Genomic DNA, 19,476 nt, shown 5'->3' with positions numbered 1-19,476 from the left:
AAATGCTCTATTTTAAAAATTGTTATCATGCTGGGTGGTGGTGGTGGTCATGCTGGTGGATCTCTGTGAGTTTGAGGCCAGCCTAGCCTGCAAAGCAAGTTCCAGGACAGCCAGGACTACACACAAAGAAACACTGTCTTGAAAAAATAAACAAAAAAATTGTTGTCATTACTATCTTTTATTAACCTATTCATTTGAAAACACAGTATCTAAAATTTGTCAGAAACCTTGTTATGCAACAAGAATAAAAATTGAGTTATACACTCAACAATATATAAGTGGATTAAGTAAGATTGGAAGACAAAAGATCAATATACAGAAGATCACTTTGGATCAGTTCTGGTGGTGAATACCCGTGAGCTTAGTACTCAGAAGGAGGGCATAAGGATGAAGACAATCATGAATCTGAGACCAGTCTGGGCTACACAGGGAGACTCCAACTCACAGGTGCACATGCACACACACACACACACACACACACACACACGCACACACACACACACACACACACACACAAGCACACAGAACGCATATCAATATATTAAGAATGAACGATGTCAAATGAAATTAACACAAATTCCCACCAATCATTTGGAATCGATTTTCCATAATAACTGCAAGACTTGCATCCTGAGCTAGGAAACACTGAAAGGAACAGAAGGACGTCTGTGCCCGTGGAATGAAGAAAGCCTGAAGATGACCTAGCAGAGCAACACTCCCCCACTGACGAACACACCTGACACAACTATCCACATCCCAAACAACTGGGGCACGCTAGCACACAGCTGTAAAATTAGGGGTCAGGAGGCTAAACCGAAGCATACGGTGGGGTTGAGGCCAGCCTGAGCTACATGTTGAGTTCGAGGCCAGTCTGGCTTATGTAGCAAGAGTCTTTCTTGAATTAAAAAAAAAAAAAGAAAAACACAAATAACAATATTTGAAAAGTTGATTGTAAACTTTATATTAGAAATGCAAAGGCCCTATATCATATACACAAAACAAATTTGAAATAGACAGTAAAGTCAGAAGATGAATATTATCTAATTCCAATATTTATAATACATCTAAGGTAACTAACACAGTGTGTTATTTGAAAATAAATAAACAGGTAGAAGAGACAGAATAAAAATGTCAAAACCCAGCCTCACCTGTGTGGAAAACTGATTTTCAATAAGGTTGCAAAGGTAATTAATTCAGAGGAGAAAAGCTAGAGTTTTCAACAAATAGTGTGAGACTAGCCAGACGGTAAGGAAATTTTGACCCATAGTTTGAAAAATAATCAAAAACTGTGAAAATGGATCATGAATTTAATTTGTGTGAATCCAAGTCTGGCTAGAAAAGATAAACCTCATGACAAATACTTCCTGCAAAACAATATAACCACAATCACAAAAGTACAGATTGACTTTTTTTTTTTTTTTTGGTTTTTTTTTTTTAAGTTGATTCAGAGAAAAAGGGAGTCTGCTCAAAGACTTATGGACATATTCAAGATAGCTAGGTGCTCAGAAAAATGCAACATCAGTGCTCAGCCCCAAACAGGACACTTTCACCGTTCCTTCTGAGGCTCAGGGAATACTGTAGATGAGAGAAGAGAGGATAGAGACAACTTCGAAATGCCATCTTCAGAGCATGGCATGGCCACTGTAGTCACAGTCTCGGCAGCTGTGGGAGCCTGCACAAGACTGAGCCTGACACCAGCCAACCGTAGTCTTGGAGGGGCTCCTGGGCTCCTAAGCCCCTGATGCAATACTGTTTTCTGGAGAAGAGTCAGCTGTCACCTTCGGTGTGTACCAGGAGCATGCCCACCAGGCTCAAATGGATAGTTCCAAACCCATGGCCACACAGTCGGTGCTGGCTAAAGGCAGAGGGTCATAACATGAAGCCAAGGTCATGAATGTGGGAGACGGAGCCAGCCAGGGGTGAGGAGGTGATAAGAGAGGGCAGAGTGAGCGTACACAGAATGCACTAGAGAGGTGTATGACACTGTCAGATAATAATTTAACCAGGGACAAACAACTTTTTCAAAGCCTGCTCATCAGAGACTACAGGTAAGGAAATGGAAAGGGCCCAGTGCACATGGGAGACTCCGTCAACAGAGGCAAAGTGGGTGTGAACGGGGAGAAAATTCTCAGATGCAGTGAGAAAAAAGCAGCTCCATGTTTTAGAATGGACAGAAATGATGCACAGATGGAAAGCACCAGAACTATACTTCCAGCTGTTCCCCAAAGAGGTGCAGCCACACCCCCATTAAGAGAGAAGTACACATGGTATGTACTCACTCATAGGAGGATACTAGATGTAGAACAAGGATGACTGGACTGCTACTCACATCACCAGGCAGGCTACCTGGAAAACAGGACCCCAAGAAAGACACGGGGATCGCCCAATGATGGAGAAATGGAAGAGATCTATATGAACAGCCTGGATATGAGTGGGGGTAATGAAGGGCGAGGGTCGAGGAAAAGAGAGCTTGGGGGAGCGGGAGATCCCAGCTGGATCAAGAACAGAGGGGGAGAACAAGGAATAGGAGACCATGGTAAATGAAGACCACATGAGAATAGGAAGAAGCAAAGCGCTAGAGAGGCCCACAGAAATCCACAAAGATACCCCCACAATAGACTGCTGGCAATGGTCGAGAGACAGCCCGAACTGACCTACTCTGGTGATGGGATGACCAAACACCCTAACTGTCATGCTAGAAACCCCATCCAATGACTGAGGGATCTGGATGCAGAGACCCACGGCTAGGCCCCTGGTGGATCTCTGGGAGTCCAATTAGCGAGAATGAGGAGGGTTTATATGAGCGAGAATTGTTGAGACCAAGGTTGGATAAAGCACAGAGACAAATAGCCAAACAAATGGAAACACATGAACTATGAACCAATGGCTGAGGGGCCCCCAACCGGATCAGGCCCTGTGAATGGGTGAGACAGTTGATTGGCTTGATCTGTTTGGGAGGCATCCAGGCAGTGGGACCGGGTCCTGTGCTCATTGCATGAGTTGGCTGTTTGAAACCTGGGGCCTATGCAGGATCACTTGGCTCGGCCTGGGAGGAGGGGACTGGACCTACCTGGACTGAGTCTACCAGGTTGATCTCAGTCTGCGGGGGAGGCTTTGCCCTGGAGGAGGTGGGAATGGGGGGTGGGCTGGGGGGAAGGTGAGGGGGGCGGGAGGGGGGAGAACAAGGGAATCCGTGGCTGATATGTAGAACTGAATTGTATTGCAAAATAAAAATTAAAAAAATTAAAAAAAAAAGAGAGAGAAGTACACCTGAGTTGATGGGGAGGACAACTAACAAACCCACCCCCTAAAGTCTGGTTTCAAACTAAATAGAATCAATACTGAAAAAAACTATTTGGCAGGTTTGTTTTGTTTTATCTTATTTTTTTTCCCAGCATATAATCCTGCCATCTACCTTTATGTATTTATCCAAAAGAAATTAAATACGTTCCTTTGAAGACATAAATAAGTATCTATAAAAGCTGTGTCTGTAAACATCAAAACTCAAAACAACCCCAATGTCCACCAACAAGTGAGAAAACACAGAATGTGAACTAAACTCAATGCATGAATTACTAGTCTGCAAAGAAAACAGTATACTCTATTAAGTCATGGTACAATGTCGATAAATCAAAGCAATTACGCTAAGTAAAGAAATCAAATAACAAAACACTGTCTGGCTCAGTTACATAAGAGTCTAGGAAACTGAAAAGAATACTTAGAGGGGCAGAAAATGGATCAGCAGCCTCATGAGTGGCTGAGAGCTTGATGAGGAGGAGGAAAGGGACTATGAAGGAGGAAGGGGGAGCTTGTAAGGGTTACTATCTCTTATGGTCATTATCCCCGATGTAGTGACGGTCTGTATCATGAGTATGTGCAGATATCAAAACTTACCATATTATACTTTATAGCGGCAGTATGTTATTGACCAATTAGATAACTTATTGGAGTTGTCAATAAAGAAAACAAGTCATACAATAAACGCCATCTACAAGCATCCATCAAGGGTATCTGTCACTTACTTCCGCCCCGTGTGTCTAGTCAGGCGAACCATCAGGCTGCGTGCCTCTTCTGAGCTGGACTGGGTGTTCTTGACAAATGAAACTGGTTTCTCCAGTCCATGTTTTTTCAAAAGCTCTGACACACTGTAAGTGAAAGAAGAAATGTTGAATATCATCCAAACAAAGAGACTAAAGTATTTAAGCATTTAAATTATACTTAGACATTTGGTAGAAAAATAGGAGGTATCACATATACATATGATCCAATATTACATATTACATTAATTCTTACCAAAAATAAAACTCATAATTATGTATCAAACTGCATATTTCTCATTGGCTTTTATTAGAGTATACTTGGAACAAATGGTCTATTCTTCAAAAGATGAAATATCTAACTGACAGTCTGTCTGGCCAGCTGCCTCCACTCTGAAAGCATGCACAGTAAAAAGGCAAATGTGTGACTTTAGTACCGGGCTCCAACACTTGGCAGTACACAAGCACTATGGTGTACGGAGCACTCTGTTCCCTTCCATGCAATTTAAATTAGTTTTACACTGCAATCTCTAGTCTGAGTGAATCAAATGAGTAAATGGTCTCCAAATAATGATTCTCTTCTATATACACACTATTCCTGCATCATTGGTAGCTGTATATTAAAAGAGTAGTTGGTTGTTACTGCTTTGCTCCTTCCTTCCTTCCTTCCTTCCTTCCTTCCTTCCTTCCTTCCTTCCTTCCTTCCGATGCACGGTCACACACAGCCCAGGCTGACCGTGAACTTGTTATGTGTCTGAGGATGATCTTGAATCTCTGCTCCCCTTCCCTCCACCCCCGAGCGCTGGCACTACCAGCACAGACCGTATCCGTTTTACACAGGGCTGGGGATCAAACCCAGAGCTCCGTGCATGCTAGGTGAGCACTCTAGCAACTGAGCTACATTCCCAGCTCCTGGTTTTTATTCAATTTTTATTTATAGTGTAATATTTAAGAATGGTTTTCTATATATAATAGTATCAAATATTATACATATATAAATAATATATACGCACATGTGTAAATATTATACATATATAAATAATACTGAACGTCCTGTAGGGCAAATTAAGAATACTGCAGTCTCAGAGAAAGACAGCTCAAACTCAACATTTCATTGTAAAAGTTAGAATATCCCAACAAAGATGCACCAAAGTTCTAACAGAGTTTGGAACTATCCCAACAACAGATACACTTTTGTGCTCCAAGTCTTATCTGTGTAATAGACACTGTTTAGTGACTGATGCAATTAGTGTTTCTTGTGTGCCTTGACAGTGTGAGGGACTTTAATTTCTTAATCTAATAGTACTTTCATCATCTCATGAATTAATTATTATAGATAAGAAAGCCATAGGTTCAAAGGTCTCCTGGCTAGTGAGTGGAAATGTTTGAACTTGAGTACACGCTTATCTGGGCACAGCATCTCATACCTATTGTCTCAACACTGGAAGGGTAAGGGAGGAAGGTCACTGTGAGTTCGAAGCTAGCCCGAGCTACATGGCAAGATGCTTTTTAAAAAACATACAAACAAACAAAGGCAGTACACAACTGTAATAACAGCACAGGAGTAACAGAGGCAGGAGGATCATCCAGGAGTTCAAGGACATACTGGTCTACATAGAGAGTTCTGGGCCCCAGCAAAAACTACATAGGTGTTAGAGAAAGACTGAGCTAGTGAGCACAAGCAGATGTGCACGCACACACTCAGGCTCATCGGGTATCAGGTTCCTACCCCAGTGTGCAGCCATAGTAAGATAGTACACACACCATTGAGAAAATATTCAAAAGACAGTCACGGGACTACATGTTCAAACTGCACATGAGTAACAGGCAGACCATGGCTACATGGCCAGACACACACCCTAATAAGCACAGAACAAAAAACTTGTCTTTTTTATTCACCTGAGAATTTTTTCCAGTTGATCTACCATGTCATGAAGAGATGTGGTCACCTTTGTCATATGCCTAAAGAAATAAAAATTGAGTTTAGAAATGAACTTTTAATAAAATATAAAACATTAACTATAAAGGGGAGAAAAGCATGTTTCTCTTACAACAATTTTACACTGTCCAGGGAACAATTGAGGCTTATTTCCTATGCACCATCCAAAGACTCCAGGGTCCGACATCGTTTCCTTGAGGTGCTGATAGCACATTGTAACTCCAAGGCCCATCTCTGGTCACACCCAGAAGATACAGTGGAATCACTCGTGCCTATTTCACCACATCAACTCAACCATGATTAAAACTAGCGCAATCAAACATCACTCTCTATTAGAGGTGCCCGGATGTGAGCAACTCATTTCTAAGGTACTTTTGAGTTGATTCTGCTTCAAGGCAAAAAAGAATTATGAAGTTGTTGACTAGGGGTGTGTGTGTGTGTGTGTGTGTGTGTGTGTGTGTGTGTGTGTGTGTGTGTGTGTAACAATAATAATTAAAGAACAAGAGGTCAATAATTTGAGAGGGAATAGGGGGACACAGGAGACGTCAGAATAGGAGAGGAAGTGATAGAAATGGTATAAATACAGTACTCATGTTTGCAAAAAAAAAAACAGTATTTAAATTTTAAAAAGAGTCATAGTTGGTTTTAGTCCAAAAGCAAACAGAGAATAGGCAAAGAGTAACAGTATCCTGTGCCATGGAAAAAGACACTAGGAAGCATGACGCACATGCTGGCCTTCTCCCAGGCCTATCAAGTGTTGTGATCTCCCAAGGAAGTCCCAGCAGGACCAATACTCAGGGTCCACTTGGTAGACTCTCAGGAGTGCTTTAACCATCTCCTCTCCTGAAGGGAAGCCCATCATTTCAGCACTAAGGAACCAGACACCAGTACACCATCAAAAGGTAGTCCTCAGCAGGGAACATATATGAAGGGAGCCACTGAGTAAAAAACTTTACGAACCATCGGCATCAAAGAGACCACAGATGAATTAAAATGTGAAGTTGCATAAAGTTGGCACAACACACACGTGTGAGCGAGATGTGGCTGCCGGGTTCAGCAGCTGCCAGAAAGAAGTCCTCTCCACCTTGACAACTCTGCATCCTGGCCATTCTCCACTGACAGCCACTGACCTGACCCTCGAGGCGCTTTAGAAGCATGTGCCTACAGAATTCTAGACTGAGTGTTAGGATTAAGAAGCCCAGATGAAAACCTTGTCCTACACTTGGAAATTCTAGAATGTCCAACCTGAACACAACCCACCCTGGCTGAAACTGACTCGACAGGTCCAGAGTTACTGTGATTCTGTCTGGTTGGCTTAGTGGACGGGACACTGAGAGGAAGCGCTTCCCTGCTCCTGCTCCTGGGGCAGAGACAGTTACTATCCTTAAAAAAAAAATTTAATATGTATGGTATTCTGACTACATGTATTTATGTGCACCACATGCATGGTCTCCTGTTGTGGCTAGGAGAGGGCGTCAGGTTACCTGGAACTGGATTACAAACAGCTGTGAGCCACCAGGTGGGTGCTGGGAGCCAAACGCATGTCCTCTGAAAAAGCAGTAAGTGCTCTTAACTCATGAGCCTCTCTTCAATCCCCACACTACACTACTTTAAACAAGTTTTAGACTTGGAACCAGTGACACACTGGTAATAGGCTTCTTAAGGTCCTCCGGGCCATCAAAGGGGACTGCTATCAGCACACACTCTCAGCAGTGGTATTTATACCGTATTTTGGGAACAATGTCAGAAACAGTGAAAAACACAATGTCCTCCTGGATCAACTGGCATTCACGAATACAATGGCTAGGAAGTCTCTAACCCGATCAAAAGGCTGCTTAGGTAAGATGCACAGACTGTGTCCAACTGGATACACTGCTGTTCTTTTACACTGAAGTTGGAAGTAGTGATTCTGTCTGCTTGGCTTAGTGGACAGGACCCTGAGAGGAAGCGCTTCCCTGCTCCTGCTCCTGCGGCAGGTGTCAGGGAGGGATCCGTGCATCCTGCTTCCCTGTGTAGAGGACAGCTTGGTCTCTGTCACTCCGATATCTCTGGGCTACAGTCTTAATGATCATTAATGATGTTTGCTATAAAAATCTTGTGGGCATAATCTACCCTACCAGACTTCTGCTAGTTAATGAAGGTCACAGATGTGAAGTAGCCTGCGGACACACCTGTGTGGGTTTAAGAAACAGAGCCTGTTGATTTGTCTTTCCCTGTTTAAAAGACAACTACGGAAAGTAACTAGTCTCCATCTAGCTTCACCATTGACAAGGCGATCTACCAACCCTTCTGGTAGTCAGCACTTAGAAGTGTGATGAGAAGAGGATGATCAAGACTGTGATGCCATAGACCCCACATCCCCAGAAAAATAAAACAAAACCAAACAAACACCAGTGATCTAGCTGCAAACAGTATTACAGCGTAAAGGCCTGAGCCTGCCATAACGAGATAAGAGATTAGAATCAACAGACTGAACCTGCACACTTGTCTCCACTCCTTTCCAAAGCCATCAAGGTGAAGGAACACGAAGAAAGTGGGTGGGTGAGAGGGAGGGAGGGAGTGAGGGAGGGAGGGAGGGAGGGTAACATACACACAGGACCAAAGAATGCGAAAGCAGATCAGAGATGAATAGAAAACACAAGCCGGAAGCTGTGGATTGAACAGTAGGAAAGCTAACAAGGCAATGTCTGCAGCAGAGCTACAAGCAGCAGAGGATGCAAATCCACGGGCAGCCAAGCCAAGAAGTGCCGGGACAGAAGCGTCAACCACTGCTGGCACCAATGTGTGCTGAAAGCTGAGGACGGCCTGAAGGTGTACAAGCCAAATCTCTCTCTCTCTCTCTCTCTCTCTCTCTCTCTCTCTCTCTCTCTCTCTCTCTCTCTCTCTCTCTCTCTCTCTCTCTCTCACACACACACACACACATGCATGCACCTCCCTTGCCCTTTATCTCACACAGTCAGTCAACTCACTCTCCTGGATGAACACAGGACGTCATTCTATTGACATCTGAAGTAGAGGGACGACATACTCAAAAATCAGTTCACAGCTGAGAGAGGTTGACAAGAGGTAACATTTGAATTAAATAAAAGTGTCCAAGATCCATGAACTCCATCCCTACTTAATGCTTACATCTACACACACTGACACCAGAAAAGAAAAGAATCGTCTGTAAGTTTTCACATGCAAAAACATTTACTCAAGATAAAACATGCACCTGGTCAATGCAAAAACCGGAGCTCTCCTCTTAAAGGGAGTAAGAGAGAGTTTTATTCTGGAGTCATTTTCAGTGACCATGGCCTGAAAACAGGTTTGGGTTACCCATGCGCCAGTGTGGAAGCAGTTTCATGAAGTTTTTATAGTTTCACAGAATAAAGGAAGTCATAAATCACAGGAAATTTAAAATAAATTTGAGGGTACATCAGAGAGGCAAGTAAGCCAAGACGGGCGAAGCTTTTCTATACGCCTCACATGCTATCTGATGACATTCTTAGCTTCTGGATTGGTGGAAGTGAGCTGTCTGCTAAGTTAATAGAGTCTAAAAGTTTTTTTGTCTGTTTGTCACAAGGTATTAATTCAGACCCAGAGGAAGCCAAGGAATGGCTGTCCAGAGGGCTAGAACTAGCCCACAATAAGGTGACCTGGACTCGCAATATTCCAATCTCTCCACCATACTGAAATTCTAATAAGTCCGTCTCTATAGACTCAGCCTTTCTTCAGGAGTTTTCTTCCACACACCCTAAATGTACTTTCCTCATCGTGTGATGGCGAAGGGTACCTACAAACAAACCTTCTCCCCACAGAGACAAGGCTCCAATCAATGTCTTAGTGCCTCAATAGAAATCATGGTCAAGAACTACTCAAAAGGAAGAACGATAGAGTAAAGGTCCAGACACAAACAGAATGTGCACAGCAGAACTGTCAAGAGAGCTGGGTAATGGGGAGGAGGGTGTCTATGCTCTCAGGAGAGCTGGGTCATGGGGAGGACAGTGTCTATCTATGCTCTCGGGAGAGCTGGGTAATGGGGAGGAGGGTGTCTATGCTCTTAGGAGAGATGAGTAATGGGGAGGACGGTGTCTATCTATGCTCTCAGGAGAGCTGGGTCATGGGGAGGACGGTGTCTATCTATGCTCTCAGGAAAGCTGGGTAATGGGGAGGAGGGTGTCTATGCTCTCAGGAAAGCTGGGTAATGGGGAGGAGGGTGTCTATGCTCTCAGGAAAGCTGGGTCATGGGGAGGAGGGTATCTATCTATGCTCTCAGGAGAGCTGGGTCATGGGGAGGAGGGTATCTATCTATGCTCTCAGGAGAGCTGGGTCATGGGGAGGAGGGTGTCTATCTATGCTCTCGGGAGAGCTGGGTCATGGGGAGGAGGGTGTCTATCTATGCTCTCGGGAGAGCTGGGTAATGGGGAGGACGGTGTCTATCTATGCTCTCGGGAGAGCTGGGTCATGGGGAGGAGGGGAAGAAAGAAGAGGGCTTCTATCTATGCATTTGGGACTAGGACTCTGAGTTTTGTTTTTGAATGAACAAGAAACAGTTTGTTGAACTTAAAAAGCCAAAAAAATAAAATTAAAAAACTGAATTGGGCCGGGCGGTGGTGGCGCACGCCTTTAATCCCAGCACTCGGGAGGCAGAGCCAGGCAGATCTCTGAGTTCGAGGCCAGCCTGGGCTACCAAGCGAGTTCCAGGAAAGGCGCAAAGCTACACAGAGAAACCCTGTCTTGAAAAAACCAAAAAAAAAAAAAAAAAAAAAAAACTGAATTGGAAGATAAAATTGACCAAATATCAGATCAATTCATAAAAGATCAAAATGTAAGGAAAATAAAAAGAGATGCAAACAAATACATGAACAAATAAGATCTACAATTAAATACCAAATCTGGCAGACCTAACCTTTGAATAACAAGATTTGGAGGTGGTGGAGAGGGGAGTACAAATAAACTCATCAAAGACAAAAACAGAACTACTTAGGAATGTGCCAACAGGCCTTATCCTCTCAGGATTGAAGGAGAATGAATGATACAGACCAATGAAAAACACACTGAGGCAAAATTCATATCAAAAATGCAACCGTAGTATATTTCGGAACACTAAGGAGGACCACAAGATGCTAGCTAGTCCACAGAGGGAAAGCCTAATTCAGAATGGCGTCAGTTTTGTCCACAAGGCTTTGAGAAACCACGGGGAAAGAAAGGTAAATTCAGAACTCCATAGAGTCAGAACCCCCACCTTAGTATAGAGGTCTAACTATGGCATTCCCATGTTTGAGGTCTAACTATGGCATTCCCGTGTTTGAGGTCTAACTTTATATTCCCGTGTTTGAGGTCTAACTTTATATTCCCGTGTTTGAGGTCTAACTTTATATTCCCGTGTTTGAGGTCTAACTTTATATTCCCGTGTTTGAGGTCTAACTTGACATTCCCATGTTTGAGGTCTAACTTGACATTCCCATTTTTGATGGGGAGCTATCTGACACTGCATTCCATCAAGTGAGAGGCTGTGTCACAAAGGAAGGAGAAAGGCAATACACAACACACAGAGAGGAGAGGTCAAGTCCCCAGGAAAGAACTGCACAGCAGACAGGGGACTCTCTTCACACCAAAGACAGACAAAGAGCAAATCCAAGGAGGGGGATTCAGAACGGGGTGGGGACAAGGAAAAGAAGGAGCTGAGAGATTATCAAGTCCTTCTGACCACTTGAAGGTTCTGTCAGGAGCCCAGGAATAAAAACCCAAAGACAGCAGGACTCATCCAATCCAGGGGAAGGAGAAAGCTGAAGAAGAGAAACCATCCCATCTTGCTGTTCCAGCCCTGTTTACATGGTGGTGCTGGTGGAACCACTCACGAGCACTGCTCACGAGCAGTAGGAAGACTAATCACTTACAGTTTACCTGTGGAATTAATCTATAATACTGTAAAGGAGGAGTCCTGGCTTGCTCTCTGCTGCTATGACAACACAATGAACAAAGCAATGTGGGGAGGAAAGGGCTTACTGAGTTTACAGGTTACACTTCACAAGCAAGAGGAACCAGCGCAGGAGCCCAAGACGGCAGCCTGGAGACGAGGATGAAGAGAGACCGCGGAGGACGCGGCTCCCTGGCTTGCCTCCACTGGCTTACTCGGCTGTCTCCACCACACACCGAGACAGAGAGGCTGCAGTACCAAAGGCGTGCAGACGAGGCCCTGACTTGTAGTGAGCATCACGTGGGATGCTTAGGAACGAGACTGCAAGAGGGAGTAACAGCTATATGTGACATCCAGAGAGAAAGCTACTAAATACAAAGGAAGAAGGAAGAACTCACAAAATAAATACAGTTAGTCCATAAATACAAGAAAAGAAAAACACTTAAAGCTCAATTTATGAACAAAGAAATCACTGCTGTCGACTTTCAGAGGATTCCTGTTAGAGTGCTGGTGTTTCCTGCTTTTCAGTGTGTGAAGGTCACAGTTAACTGAACGACAGCAGAGATTACAATTACAGTAAAACACCTGTTTAGTAACAAAAGAATGAAGGCTATCTCCAGACACCAAGCTGACCAACACTTTTAATTTCTTCTCTGTATGGCTCTCCTTTACGTTTTTCAGAACTGGGATAGACTGAGGGCCCCATGAATATTGACAGCATGCACTCCCCCTCTGCGCTACCCCCAGACTTTTCTTTTTCCTCATAGTCTCAGAGTTTTCTGCTGATGAACACTTAGAGAAGCGGTGCCTTTGTTTTAAACACTAGAAGACGACGACTCAGGGAGATTGGTCTCTCCTTGGCTTCTTACCCTGATCCCCTCTGTGGAAGGCACTCTAAGATGTCATAGCAGAGAGAGAGCTGGTCACTCCGTTCACAGCTGTAGATGCACTCGAGTGCTATTGCCATCAGCTGGTCCTGGTCAGGGATAATTTGCTGCGGCAGCTAGAGGAAATAAAGCAAGTTGTACTCAATGTCGCTTTCTCCGTATCCCAGCACCACTGTCAACAGAATATTAAACAGTGCCATTAATCAGCCAAAAAAATAACTCTTGATTTTTCTGTAGCTTACAGACTTTGGAGGTATTTAATAATTCTAAATGAAATCACAATTTAATTACAGAATCAGCTAGAAAAGATCATTTGTAACACATAAGCTTCGTCTGCAAAAATCAGGCTCTTCAATTTATGTCCCATTACAAATAAAATAGATGAAAGTAACAAATGACAAGGGAATTATAAAGGCAGTAATATTAAATACAACATTTCTACCATGAAAGCCAAGTTCTGTGTGTTTCAATCACAACAATATATGGCATTCCCGAAGTAACGTTACAAACACTGGAGTCTACTGTTTTCCATGTGCATACATGTTATTCGATAACTACACTGTACTGCTGCCATCCTACTGAGGTGACCAACTGCAAGGCAGTGGCACCACACAGAGCACACTCGAGTTCCGAAGCACAAAGATGGCCACTTCAGGCCTCTTTCCACATGGAATATTTCTTTCTCACCGCAAAGCAAGGGTTCCTATTCTTGGAGCATTTTATAAAATACGGAAAAATAACCAAATGGTGCCTTATTGTTCTCATCTATATGGCCAAGGTATTAGCAGCACCATTCCATGAGGTCATAGGAAGGAATAAAGCCATTAATATACATTGAGAGCTTATGTTACTCTACCACAAACTTTATTTCATCTCTTAATTACATATAATAGTAAATTTTACATGTTCAGTATACACAAAAATTTTCTTCAAGCGTTTTGATCCAGGTTTAGCTGAACACATTTGCTTAATACAAAGAATGCAAAATCTGCAGTGCAGGGACCACAGTATGCTTCTCCCTTAGACATAAGGCTGACCATGTCTCCTTGTCTTAGCTATCCTTCAACCAGGATATGTTCTCAAGGACTCATTCTAGTGCCTACCAGGAACCCAGGTTTATTTCCACTTGATGCAGACTTCAACAGGACATCTCCTGATGCTATGGTTCCTGGTGTGTTTCCTGCACGTTCTGGCCTAGTGAACACTGTTTCACCACTTGGAGGAAGATCCTTTTGCTCTCTGTGCCCTTGACTGTGATATTTTCTCCTTAAACCCATGCATTTCTTTCTTAAAACAAGCCATGTATACATAAATCCCAGTGCTCTAAAGACGACTGATCCTTGCTTGTGAAATGTCTCAACATATACAGCCTAAGAGATACTTCTTGCTCTCATCATTCCTTGATACCCTTGTGGTCACCATGAAACCATCCTTTCTTCTTTCTCAAACCAAAGGAAGGACATCTGTCCAGAAGTGCTAAGAAGCTGATAAACTGGTCCTCCCACCATGAGCAGTAGGGTATGAGCTGCGCTATGTAGCAGCAAGAAAATCCAGGAGAATCATAATTTAGAAAAATAAAGTCTTAAAATTACACACTATGGACAACTAGAAAAAAAACATAATCTGATAAAATATCTAGAGAACATCAGAGAATCAAGCAATACAAGAGTCGTGAGATAACAGGACATAAAACTAACATAGAAGCCCAAGTTTTTATAAACCCAAATGATAAACAGTCAAAGGAAATGAGGTTAGAGAAAACCATATAACCAAAACAAAACATTAAAAACGTAAAAATTTATTTAATAAAAAATGTGTACCATCTGTAGAAGAAACTTTATTAGACTTATTTAAAATTCATATATCATGAATATATGGGTGTGTGTTTGTGTGTATGTATGTATGTGGGGGGGGGTCATGACACACAGAGTGACTGTCCCCAAGAGCTATGGACTATATAACAAAATCTCCAGTGTTATGGAAACTTGCCCTCCAGTTGTTGGTCAGAAAATATAAGAGTCTCCTAAAACAGTATGGGCTATTGCCACTGTCCCTAGCTGTCTTGGACATAGAACATGAAGGAACCAAGCTAGACCTGACCTGGAAGTTTCCTCCCTGAGGACTAGCTCTTATACTATCTGAAAGTGCTTCGTAAGATGCTGAGAGAGAGGAGCAATCAGTAGTCCTACCCAGCTGTAAAGTCTACAAACCACAACACTGACACTCCAGCAAGATTGTGTGGTAACCAGACACCTAATTAAACATAAGGACCAATGGATGGAAGAGGAATCCATGCCTGGTATTGTAAACACTCTTTATTCTAAAATACAAAACAAATAGAATAATACAACCTAATCTTGGAAAGGGGGTTGACCTTTATAAACCAATGAACCTATCAGTCTCCATAAAATAACTTGTAAATCAATAAAATCATAGTCAAAATATAAATAAGCTATGTTGTGAAATTAGACAAGCTGATATTAAGGTTCAGACAGGAAACTGTCCAGGACAACTTTGACAAAACAGTGGGGGAAACAAAACTGGAAAGGAGTATTATACTCATCAGCTACTGAAACGTTCCCCACAATCTCCAATCACCAGAGAACTAGTGTCATAATAAACAGGTCACCAGAATATTATGGACCTTCTAGAATTAGATGCACATGCAAAAGAAAATTTAAGTTTATAACAAGGGTAACACCTTAGGTCTCTGGGGCAAAGATAAACATTTTAATGAATTCTGCTAGGATAATTAAGCAGCTATTTGAGACATCATAAAATTATATCTATAACACACACTATACAAAAGAACAAACTCCAAGTAAAATAGGGATCTCAAAAAACAAAAGAAGAAACCTATACAAGTACTCAAAGAAAACAAAATTCTACTATAAACTTTAAGTGGGAAACCAATTTCCACCATGACTCCAAACACAAAGGAATCTGGCTGCTGGACCCGACTACACAGAAGTGCTAGGGAATAAGAAGACACCATAGAGGCAGGCGGTGGTGGCGCACGCCTTTAATCCCAGCACTCGGGAGGCAGAGCCAGGCGGATCTCTGTGAGTTCGAGGCCAGCCTGGGCTACCAAGTGAGTCCCAGGAAAGGCGCAAAGCTACACAGAGAAACCCTGTCTCGAAAAACCAAAAAAAAAAAAAAAAAAAAAAGACACCATAGAGGCAGGCACAAAGTTCTGCCAAGGCACCGAGAAAACACAGATTTCAGAGAACATCTAAAGGAGGACCACAAAGTGGACAGTTACTTATCAAATAAATGAGGAGGGAGGGAGTCACTTGTAAATGAAGGAATTAGCCCACTAACACAAAAGGCCAAACAAGAGCCCTGGCCTCATGCACTCATGAAGAGAAATAAGGATGAGGGCAGATTGGAAGCAGAGCCCCACCCGAGTCACTCTAGAGTGCCCAGTGCTAGCCAGTCCACAATCACGAGCCACTGGGGACACGTCCACAGATAAATGACACGGTGAAATCTGTGCTGCAGGAAGGTAACGCTGAGAAACATGGAGGCGGTCCTGGAAAGAAAGAGCCTAACACCCTGTTACCTGTCTAGTATTTACATATTTCAAGAAAGGCAAATGGCTACATGTTTTATTCAAAAGCACATGCTAAATTTCCAGGTAAAAACAACAAAGAGCTGCCTGTATACAAAGGATTTACAAGATCCCATATGGAAGACCTATCACAAACGAGACTGCAGGAAGAATTTAAAGTCAATTCTTCATTCCTCATAAAACATTCAGAGTCAATCCATCCTGCATCGCATGTGGTATTCTGCTGCCATCAGCGCCCATCAGGGCTCACCCCAAATGTAAAACCAGTCACTGAGTAATGGAAGCTGATTATGAGAAGGTGAAAACTTTAAATAACCAATGAGCAGAGGTGTCCCAGACAGGCAACCATCGTACAAACCCAGAAGTGGATAGAATATAGCAATGCTTTCCCTGCTGTCTGGGTTACTCAATGCCATGACTATTCACGTCAGTGAGGTTCATGGTGCTGAGGCCAGTATGAGAAGCTCAATCAGAACTAACCCCGGAAGAAGCCTGAAGTGCCTTAGGCTTAAATTCTGATCTCATGACAGTATTCCACGAACTGTGCCATCTTGGTTAAAGTCCCATTCCAATGACATGGGAGCCACTGCATTGCTTGAAATAGCATATTTTATCTCTCACAAAATTAAGAGATTTTCACAGTGCAAAAGTATTTGTGCCTAACAAAATGGCTTTCCCTCCAGCGAACTCAAACAGCACAGAAACAAACTTACAAAGGCAGTCTTCTGCAGCTGTAAGAATCATCGGGGTGTGTGAGGATGTCCTTATGAAAACCTAAAGACCTGCATAAACCACTTGAATGTCCTTGAGAGAAGGCATTTCACTTATTAGTGACATCACAAATACCCTGAACAAGAACAGGGGTGCAGAATTAGAAGACCTAGACGACAGCATGAACACTCGACAGCACAAATCCCCTTGCACTTCCTACCCTTACTAAAGAAATGGAATGAGTTAACGTCAGTGCAATGTCTTCACAGTTAGAGTTCAACATCTGCAACTATAGATCTTAGTACTAACAGTACTAAGAAATATGAAATGAATGAGTCAAAATAATCATCACTGTGTAAACTTTGGAGAAAATGTACATCGACAATGTTGAAACATTTTTAAAGAACAAAATGACAGTTTTTTTCTACTTAAAGGAATTTCTTTACAAGGCATTTATACCTAATACTACAGACTAATGGGGGGAAAAAATGAAGAAATTAGAGTTGCTACTTACATCAGGCTTGGAATGCTGAAATATCTTCAAGGGCAATTTCAAGTCTCCTTTGGCTAAAGTTACTAGATATTCTTTCAATAGCTCATTGGCTGCACCAGGAGACTGTTTCTCACAGCGGTGGAGAAAGGGAACCATCCACTGGTAAGCACTGGTCACATAATTGTCCTCAGAACACTGCAAGTTTAATTAACCACAGCAAGCAAGCAGTCAATTAAAAACTGTACTCGGTTAGACATGTCAGACTAATGGTAAGCCCCATACTTTCTAAAGCACAGCAGGTTCCACTCACTTCTGGTCTAACCACTAGTAGGAGAATGTGCATCTTCCCCTAGGGTTGGTTAGGACACTGTGGCTAAAACTGTGCATCCCATCTATGCAGGCTGGAACTGGCCTAGGGTACCACAGGCCTGGGCCCAGCTCTGGAAAACCCTATGCCTCTGCTCAGCCATGAGGTCCTCCATAGCAGAGAGAGATTCTACCCAGAGAAAGAACAAGAACGAACATGTGAGAGGAGGTAAGAGAGAGACATCTGAGACCATGTGAGAGGTAAAGGAAGAAAGCACAGACACTGAGACAGATGAGCAGACGCGCACCAGAAAGGAGCCACTTGGGAACAGAATCTCACTAGGAAAGGCCTCAAGCCTCCCCCATTCTTTTTTTTTTTTTTTTATTTTTCACTGTTCGCCTTTATAACATGGTTCATTTTATCAATCCTCTCTAAAAGTACACCATCACTTCTCATAATCATCCAGGACATAAACCTACAACTCTTTTCAATATTTTTATTTCTTTGGTTGGTTGGTTGGTTGGTTGGTTGGGTGTTTTTGGAGTTTTTTTGTTTTCTTGTTTTTAAGAGGTTTTTTGAGTTGTTTTTTTTTTTTTTTTTCGAGACACGGTTTCTCCCTGTAGTTTTGGTGCCTGTTCTGGATCTCGCTCTGTAGACCAGGCTGGTCTCAAACTCACAGAGATCCACCTGCCTCTGCCTCCCGAGTGCTGGGATTAAAGGCGTGCGCCACTACGCCCAGCATAAACCTACCACTCTTAAGACGGATCTTACATAACACAACCAACTTTCACTGACGGCTGCTAAGGAAAAGAAATTACTGAGAAAAGGGAAGCTATGGGAGATGGAAATGAGGGGATACACAGACAGAGGCAGGAAGGAGGGTCAAGGATAAAGGAAAGCAAGGTGTAAACCTAGCCAACAGTTGTGTATTCCTGCTGGAATTTGCCCACACATGTTCCTTACTAGGCTCTCACATGTCCTATTTGGCTTGTGCCACACACAGTATAGAAGCTCAGGGATGCTCAGAAGAAGGGTCAGAGGGCACCTACATGCTCCATCAGCAATCGGAGCTTTTCAAAGTCTTTCTTCTGCTGCAGGTCTTTCAGAGTGAGGGTGAAGTCACAGCCGGCTTCATAAACCAGTGTTTCCAGAGTCACCAAGTCGTCGCAGAGACCCAGCAAGCCAGGAATACGGCGCTCCACTCCAAGGCGTATGAGTGACAAGGAACAGTCAACCTAAAATTGAGAAGCGACAGTAGTAGAAGCCTCCAGTGTAGAAATGAACACGTAACTAGTTCTATAAAATGTCATAGTCAGAATGTGGCTTACTACAAAAGGACTGGAGTTCTTTACCAAACACATCAGCATCAATATCAGCATCAAACTGTTTTAAATGTATCAATCAGCAAGATGTACTGATGATACAGATACACAAGAAGGAGAGTCATCTTAATGCTCCCATTAGAATAACAAAAGCAGAGGGAAATGGGGCATAAAGAGCAGCAACAAAGGCAAAGTAGAGAGGCTCTGCTCCGCAGGCTCTCCGGCTCCATGCCAAGCCATCTGCAGCCACCCGATAAATATTTACTTCTTAGCTAAAACAAAGAACAACATTTCCTTTACTTGTGCA

At 42.9% G+C, this 19,476-nt stretch overlaps 1 protein-coding gene across 2 annotated transcripts in view; it reads right to left on the bottom strand.

The window, feature by feature from the left end:
• Nucleotides 1-19,476, bottom strand: part of Nbas (NBAS subunit of NRZ tethering complex) — a 280,100-nt gene that overhangs the window by 161,215 nt on the left and 99,409 nt on the right. For both annotated transcript variants that reach the window (XM_059248639.1, XM_059248640.1), the window contains exons 24-28: nucleotides 18,897-19,082; nucleotides 17,562-17,735; nucleotides 12,748-12,881; nucleotides 5,937-5,999; nucleotides 4,023-4,145 (exon numbers count right to left, since the gene is read on the bottom strand). In XM_059248639.1, coding sequence (XP_059104622.1) covers nucleotides 4,023-4,145; nucleotides 5,937-5,999; nucleotides 12,748-12,881; nucleotides 17,562-17,735; nucleotides 18,897-19,082 — 680 coding nt within the window. The remainder of the gene's footprint in view (nucleotides 1-4,022; nucleotides 4,146-5,936; nucleotides 6,000-12,747; nucleotides 12,882-17,561; nucleotides 17,736-18,896; nucleotides 19,083-19,476) is intronic.

The sequence above is a fragment of the Peromyscus eremicus genome, chromosome 22 (assembly GCF_949786415.1).
Source record: "Peromyscus eremicus chromosome 22, PerEre_H2_v1, whole genome shotgun sequence".
Taxonomy (NCBI): Eukaryota; Metazoa; Chordata; class Mammalia; order Rodentia; family Cricetidae; genus Peromyscus; species Peromyscus eremicus.
The sequence above is the reverse complement of the archived record's forward strand: the minus strand, read 5'-3'. Positions and strand labels throughout refer to the sequence as shown.